Genomic DNA, 10,290 nt, shown 5'->3' on the forward strand with positions numbered 1-10,290 from the left:
ATTTTTTCTTAATATTTATTGGTTTTTTTGTGTTTTTAAGGAACTTTTTAAATATAGGCAGTTGTGTAGCCTAAAAAGGAAGGTCCAGCTGTCTGTACTTTGTTCTAGAACACTTTGTAAAAATGGTAATCGTCTGAAATATATTTTTAGAACGACTTTGTCTTTTAATTTTGTAAAAAGTAATTTATTCATCTGACGGAAATCCAAATATATCGCTATAATTCGTCACCAGAGGGATATCGGCCTAATCTACATTTGTCAGCGCTAATCCTCAGTAGATAAAGAGCCAAAGAGCCAGAAACCCAATGGACAAAGATGAAGTAACAAGACGTCGTAAGATTTACCATTCCAATTTTAAAGAAGATTTTTTCTTAAATTTTATTGGTTTTTTTGTGTTTTTAAGGAACTTTTTAAATATAGGCAGTTGTGTAGCCTAAAAAGGAAGGTCCAGCTGTCTGTACTTTGTTCTAGAACACTTTGTAAAAATGGTAATCGTCTGAAAAATATATATTTTTAGAACGACTTTGTCTTTTAATTTGTAAAAACTTAATTTTATTGTTATAGAATATACAAAAATACCTGCTGAGGAGGGACAAGAGTGTCCGAAACGCAAAACTACGTATGTGTCCAGGTATATTAAGTAAAATAAAAAATGTTTTTCTGTAAAACTTTGTATTATTTCTGTAGTGCCAGTATAATAACTCCTGGTAATAGAAGATACGTTATTATAGAAGAAAATTTATATTTATTTTATTTATTTAATTCTGCTTACACGCAAATAACATACAGCCTGTTTTCATACAATTATTATTTATATTCGTACAGGTAAATGTATTGTACTGATAATTCATAAGTGAAAGCACTCATTCACTACTACAAAAATAAAATTTTCATGTATCCAATATCAGTAAAAATGTATTTCCTGTATAAAATCATTTAACTGTGGTAAAATAATGCAACTTTGTTATTAATTCCTTTATTTATGTGGTTGCTTCAGATATAATTTATAATAATATATTTTAAATAAAACTTTAATAAATGGTGTGATTTTATTGCACGTTTTCTAATAAATCCTATTCTTAAACTATTTACTTTTCTTTAAAACTTTCCATCGCAAACGGAAGTTAACATAAGACTCCCGTTCTTCGTCCCCAGTATAAAAAAAATTTAAATTAATTGGATTATTTATAAATTGTAATTTTTCTCATCAGCTGGAAAACGTTGTTTATGGAATTTATTATGTTCGTGCTTACGTAATCAATACGGCAATGATGGAAGATAGTTTATCGACTTCGTCATCGACATCTTCAATTTAATTCAATCAGCTGAAAAATTTATGTACAGAAATATATCAATGTGATATTTTCGTAAATAAACGATTAAAATACGATATAACAATTTATGATTTTTCGTATTTGTTTTTATCTATCAAATCAGTTAAATAAATAATACAGTTGACCCCCCTATAACACTGTTGATAATTCCGTTTTATATGAATTCCATGTTGTACGAGTCACTTAGATTTTACAAATACGTGTGCTGGGCTGTGAACGGCTCACGTATTTGTAAAATCTAAGTGATTCGTACCACATGGAATTCATATAAAACGGAATTATCAACAGTGTTACAGGGAGGTCGACTGTATATCTAATCTACAAACGTAACTAACTTCTATATTATTAAATTTTTTATTTCAACATACTAATCGAGTAATAAAGAAAAGGTTGGTTTGGTAGGATACGGCTACGCAATACATGGGGCCATCTGCCAATGGTGGTATCTCCCTGGAAAACTATGTAGTCAGCATATTAGCGAGGCACGATCCCTCGACCAACTATCACCAGTGTATTTACTCGATCATTGATGGCTTAAAGAAAAGAAAGATCAAATGACACTGTGCGAAACAGTTTTAATAGACGTTAAACTTTTATTGACTGGAATGAAGTAGAACACATTGCAATAGACCTTAAAAACTGACGAATAGCTGTTAGCTATATGCCTAGTTGCATAGGCAAAATTACATGGAAATAATTGAATATAAATATAAAAATGGCTTATTGCAAACATTAAAAAATAATAGATTAATGATGTTAAATGTAAAATATATATCACACATTATTGATCAAACGTTGATTAGACAAATAATACAATAGAAAACAATTTGAATTGGCTTAAAAACTACAATTTATATTTTTTTTTTTTTTTAGCATTGATGCATACTTGATAAGGAATTGGAGTACTGAAATCCGAAAAGAATGAAACACTCGATACAGGCATCATAGTGCCATTTTCCCTCTGAAAAAGTGAGAAAAGTGAGTTGAAATACAGAAAAAGTGAGCAAAAAGTGAGTGCAATAGTGACAAAACAAAGTGAAAACACGGACGGAAAACTAAGCGAAATAGCAGTAAAAGTTGTTTTATTTTTACTGTTATGGTTAAATACATTTTAAAACTTTCTGCATATACTGTAATATTTCCAATAAACCATGAATACTTGATAAGTCTTTGGCTTCTTCTGTAAATAATCAGTCANAAATCTAAGTGACTCGTACAACATGGAATTCATATAAAATGGAATTATCAACAGTATTATAGGGGGTCAACTGTTTTAAAGAGCTAAGCAGCATTACAGTAAATTATCAACAGTGTTATAGGAGGTCAACCGTATTTATATTTTACTAGTAGTAATTCAAACACAAATAATTATCGTATTTATTTTCAGGCACTTGGCAATTCTTATCATCAAGTTTTTATTCAGTTGATGATAAGAATTGCCAAGTGCCTGAAAATAAATACGATAGTTATTTGTGTTTGAATTACTATTGAATTACTAAACTTGAATTACTAAGAACTTGATGATAAGAATTGAATTTGAATTACTAAGAACTTGATGATAAGAATTGCCAAGTGCCTGAAAATAAATACGATAATTATTTGTGTTTGAATTACTACTAATAACTACAAGCACGGTTTCAAAAGTAACAAAAAATAATATATTAATGATGTTAAATGTAAAATATATATCACACATTATTGATCAAACGTTGATTAGACAAATAATACAATAGAAAACAATTTGAATTAGCTTAAAAACTACAATTTATACTTTTTTTTTAGCATTGATGCATACTTGATAAGGAATTGGAGTACTGAAATCCGAAAAGAAACACTCGATACAGGCCTCATAGTGCCATTTTCCCTCTGAAAAAGTGAGTTGAAATACAGAAAAAGTGAGCAAAAAGTGAGTGCAATAGTGACAAAACAAAGCGAAAACACGGACGGAAAACTAAGCGAAATAGCAGTAAAAGTTGTTTTATTTTTACTGTTATGGTTAAATACATTTTAAAACTTTCTGCATATACTGTAATGTTTCCAATAAACCATGAATACTTGATAAGTCTTTGGCTTCTTCTGTAAATAATCAGTCATGAAAGATGATGTTCTTTTATTAAGATTTTTCTGGATGTTTTCAGCTTCCTTCTTTTTTGCTTCCTCTTGATTTTGAACACTTTAACACTAACAAGCATGACATGTGCTGCCCGTATTTCATTCATGTTCTTCTCCAGTTAATGGCCTTCTCCAGTTTTTTTGTTTGCTGCTTCTAACAAAACTTGGCCTGTCTCGTGTATTTCATTTTCTTCTGGTTTTTTCTGTTTTAAACTCTGCTGCAGTGCCATTATCTTTTCCTTGTCACAAACAGCTTTCTTTTGATGTTCTTCAAAATGTTTCTGTGCTTCCTCTTCTGCTCTTTTTTTCTGTTTCTCTTCTTTTAACTTCTTTTCATTTTCCAATTGTTCTCGATAATTTCAATGTGCTGAAGCAGCTAATTTCAATAGATCCTTCGTAATAGGTACAAGATGTGAGCTTTGGTCATACATGTTTAGTCCCTCCTTAACAATCAAAAGTGAATTGAGCATCCTTTCTGACATTGCTGCTCTATCAGGAGGAAGTGGCCGGCATGAAATTGAAAATCCCCGTTCCACATCAGCATTGCCACGAGAGAGGGTCAATACTGATTTCACCAATTTCATTAACTGGGATAGTTTGTGTTCCCAAGGGAGTCAACCAATTTAAAATACTTACTCCAATAATAATCAATTTTCTTATCTGTTAAGTCTGTCAAATCACTCTCGCTCAAATTGAAGTAGCCGCCACTTGTTCTGCAAAGTATTCTCAGCAATTCACATGGAAGAGCTCTTGCAATACTTACAATTCTTTATAAGTGTTTTTTTCACTAATATTACTTTGCCGAAGACATGTCAATGATTTCAACAGTTTGCATTGAATTGGAGCTTTTTCTACCTTATATATGGAAGCCACAACATAGTGTTTTTGTAAGCAACTGCGAAAATGCAATTGATCTTTTTGAGATAATTTACTCAACTCATTGGCAACCTCACTCAGCATTGCAAATAATTTCCTCTAATAGCAAAATATTTGTTTTGTCAAACAATTTCTTTAGATTTAATACAAATTCTTTAGATTTAATACAATTTCTTTAGATTTAATACAAAAGCTTCAAAATATCTACTTTCAAAATTTTAATAACTAGGTTTAGAAGCAAGTCCCATAGTTTGCTGTACAGGAGATGTATTAGAGGTTCTTCTCTTTAAAAAATGATGTATATTTTGTGAAAATTTCAACACTTGAAATGCCTTGAAGTACTTCTGCTTTCATGGAAGGAATCTTCAACAAACAAGATATAATTCTGTACAAAGACTTGACATTATGCTTTGTTTACTTGAAGGAATATACTTTAAGTAGTAGTACGTTATACCCTCCCACTGCTCAATTAACCTTGATGCTGCATCATGGAATGTCAGCCAACGTGTTGTTGTTTTATAAATTATGCTTAGGCAACTTGAGCTTTTCTTGCACAGCTTCATAACTTTCCCAGGCCATCCATCAAAAAATCTGTAAACTGCCACAATAATTCAAATGCATCTTCACCCAGTTCACTTAATGCTTTCAGATATGTGTTATGAATAATATGAATCGTACATGTTCCAATGTCAACAAGGCTTTTCTTGCGAATTTCCAGTACATCTTCCTTAAAAAGTCGTAACACTTTTTGGTTACTATTAGGACCATCTGATCCTATTATCAAAAGTTTGTGCAGTGACAGGTTAGCAATATCGATAGCTTTGATGTGTGTATGCAATGTTTCTGCATCTGCTACCCAAGAAACCATGAATTTAGGTATCTGCAGAATGAGAAATTACTACATATTGTTTTCATGGGCCATACACGTTCTCGTTCTGCATGGTATGCAGCATCTCTCGAATTATATAAACTCACAGCTGCTAATCCTTCTCCAGTCACATTGTCAGTATTACTTGGAATTTCATCAATTTTTGATGGGCCTGGGAAACTATCGCCTGGTCCAACCAATGTCAGGCGTAACTGTCTTGGACCATAAGCACAGATAAGTTTTTGTCTGTGCTTGGCATACCTCCATGATCTAAAAGTGTTTGGAAATCTTTTTTCACTTGTATTATGCAATTACATACTTTGCAAAATACGTGTCTGAATGTACTGTACAGTTGCCCATAATCTTATTGTACAATCTGCCTTGTCCTTTTATTTCAACCAAACAGTTCGGAATTTACACTTTGGTGGTGTCATATTCAGTGGATTCAAACCATTGCATCCATCGTCTATACTCTAACTTGGAACCTGTTATAAACCAACAGTTTGTCGGTATCATTCCGCTAGAGATTTTTATTAGTAAATTACAATCGGAAGTGAGTAAACACGTGATGACCACGTGATAGGTCATTTCTCTGCACGTGTTAAAATAGAACACAAGAATAAAAATTACCAATAAAATAAAGCAATACTTAGAAAATCATTTTTAGCATATTTTACCAATTTTATTTGATCATTTAAATATATATAATTTGTCAAAAATTAACGTTAAATATATATTATTTAGTTCTACACAAAATATATTTACAATTCAATAGTTTAACGTATTTCAAAATTTAACATATAACTATACAAATCCATCTTTTATGATTGTTTAACAAGCCACTTCAATTTTTCCAGATCATATCTACCCTTGGTTGATTTGAAACAAGAACACTTTTAACTAGAATCTTACTTTGTGCTTTGAAAACTTTTATCTATATCTTCTCTATATTCTCGACCATATCAACAGTCTGTAGCATTGAATCGTATTGATTTATAATCTACAGCACATACATACTTGTATTATTCTATGAGTATTGTGCAGTTGATACGTAATTCACTTACTAAAAACAGGAAAGTGAATCATTTGTAAAACGTCAACCTTTAGTGAAAAGTATAAAAGCGCTCATTACTACAAGAAATCATATTTAATCTCAACAATGCGCTTTCACTTTATGGTTTATTTTTATAAATGATCAAAAGAAAATAGAATTGAAGGGATCACATTTCTTTTATAATTATGACACGGTAAAGTTTATTTTAGTGCACGTTCCCCAACCATACTATCTCACAATCTTCAAATTACAATTCCAAAAAGCATTGCAGTTCATATAATAAGACTACATTTACCAAACCAAATGTTTTCGTGGTAAGAAAACAGATGTACAATTATTGAAAGGGGTAGAAACAGGTGTTTTTGGCAAATACAACGGTTCAGATTACCCTCTTAACAGATAACACATCTTCCCCGGGCTTCTACTCTTACTCGAAGATTGTCACAAGATTGTGTCCGAAATTACCGGAGCGAAATTCCTGTCGGCATCTTTCATATAAATCCACTTCATCCGATAAAAGTATAAATTACTCCATCTTAGATTTTGAGAAATTGGTATTAAACAGGTTTTTTTTTCTTTTTTTTTTGTTATTATTTTTTTCATGATATAGCTGTCTCTAGATTAAAAATTGAGTAGGTCTAATTAGTAATAGAAGGGGTTTCCTCTCTTTATGTTTTTCTCCCTCTTTTTTTTTTTCTTTTTTGGTCAATAACTTCCTGTCGCGAGTCACGTGACGACAGGCAATGAAGCGAGGAAGTTCTTTAGTGACAATTCTACGAGTTAGCTGCATGTGTGGTCCTGTCTTGCAATATAGACACGTCACCTGCCTTTTCCATAACAATGACGTCACAATGGTTATATTATCTACGTCACTGATCACTGGTTTTCGAGACACGTGTTTTCCATTGACTTCTGTTTATATACCCGAACTACATTAGTCTGTATATACATATTGACTTTGTAATAATAAGAAAAAAAAATTACAAAATAAAGAAAATAATTACTGAGCTTAATAAACGATAAATAAAGATAAAATTTTATGTAAAGGAGTAATGATAAAATTTTATTTAAAATAATAAATTATTAATTGTTTTGTTTTTATTATAAGTTGTTTTATAATTATGATAGATTTTTAATAATTTGATTTAAATATGACCAAGGCCGGCTCAGGCGTCAGTTTTTCGGGTCTCAACGTGAGGCCTTCCTTACACTTTCAAATTTCTATTTAAAAAAAAAAAAATTCTTTTCTGCAAATATTTTGGGGCCTCAATAACAACTTTTTCCTGAGGCCTCGCAAAAACTTCCTGAATATGATTATTTTATTTTAATTAATTCATTGTAATTTCTACTTAATTAAATAACATCATTAAGACATTAATGCGATGAAACATGCCTTAAAAAATCTTTTAGAAATACAAAATTACAGTTGATTTATCAGAATAGAATGGTTAATTTTTCAATGTATTAAAATTTCTTTTTATAATAAAAGCACACAGATAAATTATCAGACAAAAAAGTTTATAAGAGAGAAAAAAATTCACATTAAAAACATTCTCATATAATATAAAATTCAAAAGTAAATAGCATTCAATGCTAATTTTCTAAACTAATGCTAAAATAGGTGAAATATTTTCATAATCTTAAGTTAAGGGAAATGTTATAACAATTAAAATAATTCAATTGGTTATTTACTCATAAAGTGTAGTTCAAAGTTCATTCGTACATATTTGTGTGAAGTTTTCAATGCTGTAAAATAAGACTCTAAAAAAAGAATGTATTATAAGAAATGCTGTAAATCAGACTTGTAACAGCAAGATATGCAAACAGAAGTTAGTCTATCTCATTAGAATTGCATTAACTGCTATAAATCTACTTTAAGTTTCTTTATCATTGCCGAAACTAATTCCAGAGAATTTTATAATTATTCATAATATAAATACATTATGTTTAGACAGAATACATTGAATATAGGATATTAAAAATAAAATTAATGAGATAAATTTAATAAAAAAAAATAAAGTCATTCATTTTTGTTAAGAATTATTACTACATTATGAGATTAATTATTAGTTTAAAACAATTTAAAACAGAGAATTTTGTTTTGTATTTTTTTATTTATTTTGTCTGGTAAGCAATTAATTTTAATGATAATTAAATATGAAAATTATATTTAAAAATAAGTTTAGAATAGGTCATTAAATCATACATTCCTACACAATTTATATAAGTTTGTATAATATATATGTAAACCTATTTTTTTTTAAATATTTTATATAAGTAAACAGAGATAACGTAATGTAAGTTTATTTACATCGCAAGTGTTTTAACTAGAATTAAACTGTGTAGGAGTATCAAAATGCAAAATAAGTCTACATCTTCCATCACCTTAAACTTTAAAAAAATATAATAAAATCTGTATTAAATGGAATCACATAATATCGTTTTAGACAGATGTTTTACTGTAGTTTACATGCCCATTGGTCTATGGTTATATCTATATTTAGTCTATAATTATTATACAAACGATTACATAGACTACTATATTATACTATAATGTATAATGTAAATTTATCGGCGTTTATAAAAGTATACATGCCAATAAATATACATTGCATTCAGACTATAACAGTTTGAAAGACAGAATTTTTCTATCTCTTTTTTTTTTACATTATATCTCACATAACTACCTGAATATTATTCTATATTCAGTGTATAATACATTTATATATTCTGAAAAAATTCAGAAATTAATATATAAATTTATAACTGTATACAGTATAAGTTACATGCGAGGATTCTAATAGATATCCCTAGAAAACTATTTACGTGTTCTTTTATCATTTTTAAGGAGAAAATAGCGACCTTCTAAAGTAAGTTTCTTCGAAATGAAGGTAACCATGAAATTAAAAATAATAATAATAAAGTCATTGCTTACTGTAGTCTGGCTCTTATACACAAATACCTAAATATTATAGATTTTATTCTCTATTTTAAATGAAATTATAAACTAAACTCGTATTTATTTAGTTCTTCTGCTAATTTAAATAGATCCGTAGTTAATTTTAATGAATTAGAATATAATTATTATTTTTTAAATCATGTCTTTTTAAATCTGTTTATTCCACTTTGAATTTTAAATCATTAATAAAAAAAAAAAGTAATAAAAATCATTTCTAAACACAGTACTAAATAGACGTAGACCGAATCATCATTATCATTTTCAAATATTATTAATTGAACAAAAATAAAACCATAAAAATCTACAAACTATGATTTATAATGATTTATCTACGAAATTGTCTTCACAAATGATTGTGCAGGTGCAGGTGCAGGTAAAGGATATACATATATATATATATTTGCAAGTCTACAGGGGGGAGAAAAAAGAAATAATTTAGCGCTTGGCCACATTTCGACCTCTGATATTGTCTGATAGTTATTAATCTTCTCGAAATAAAACTATAACGTTCAATCATGCGAGAAACCTGTCTAGGATCCGTCTACAGCTTAAGAGCGGCAGAAAAAAGTATCAAAAATGATATCACGAAACAATTGAACGAAATAAGAAAAAAGAGAGAGAGAGAGAGAGAGGTGTAGTCTTAGTCTACGAATCGAATTTATTACAATTATTAATATCATTACGAAAACTCAAGAAAAATATCAACAGGATAAAACTATGGAAAAAGTTTTCAGGGTTCCCCTCGAACGGTAAATCAATTAAGAAACGCGTTGAATCATGGGAAGTCGGCAGTCAGACAATAATTACAGACCTGACATAAGACACAGGGAATCACCTCTTGCCCGTAACAGATTACTGGTAGGGCCACCCACGTCGAACGACACCAACCCCCATCGCTCCTATCCCCCAATGTGCAGAATCACACTGCCACGTGCTACGCCCGTTACCAAGGAAACAACAAGTCAGTACTGAATTGAACTTGGTATGGACTCGATAAAGCATTGTCAGGTATTTTTATTAATATTATTATCGATATTAATTTTATTATCTGATAACATCTGCTAATTATTATTATTATTTTTTTTAA

The 10,290-nt window shown here is 29.7% G+C and overlaps 1 protein-coding gene across 1 annotated transcript in view; it reads left to right on the forward strand.

Moving 5' to 3' along the window:
- The window catches only part of LOC111629376 (tetraspanin-9-like), an 8,832-nt gene extending 7,448 nt beyond the window's left edge, over positions 1 to 1,384 (forward strand). The window contains exon 7 of the mRNA XM_023373270.1: positions 1,212 to 1,384. Coding sequence (XP_023229038.1) covers positions 1,212 to 1,316 — 105 coding nt within the window. The 3' untranslated portion in view covers positions 1,317 to 1,384. The remainder of the gene's footprint in view (positions 1 to 1,211) is intronic.
- Positions 1,385 to 10,290: the final 8,906 nt, after the last annotated feature.

This window comes from Centruroides sculpturatus, unplaced genomic scaffold (genome assembly GCF_000671375.1).
Source record: "Centruroides sculpturatus isolate CEXI.00-Female unplaced genomic scaffold, Cexi_2.0 scaffold73, whole genome shotgun sequence".
Classification (NCBI taxonomy): Eukaryota; Metazoa; Arthropoda; class Arachnida; order Scorpiones; family Buthidae; genus Centruroides; species Centruroides sculpturatus.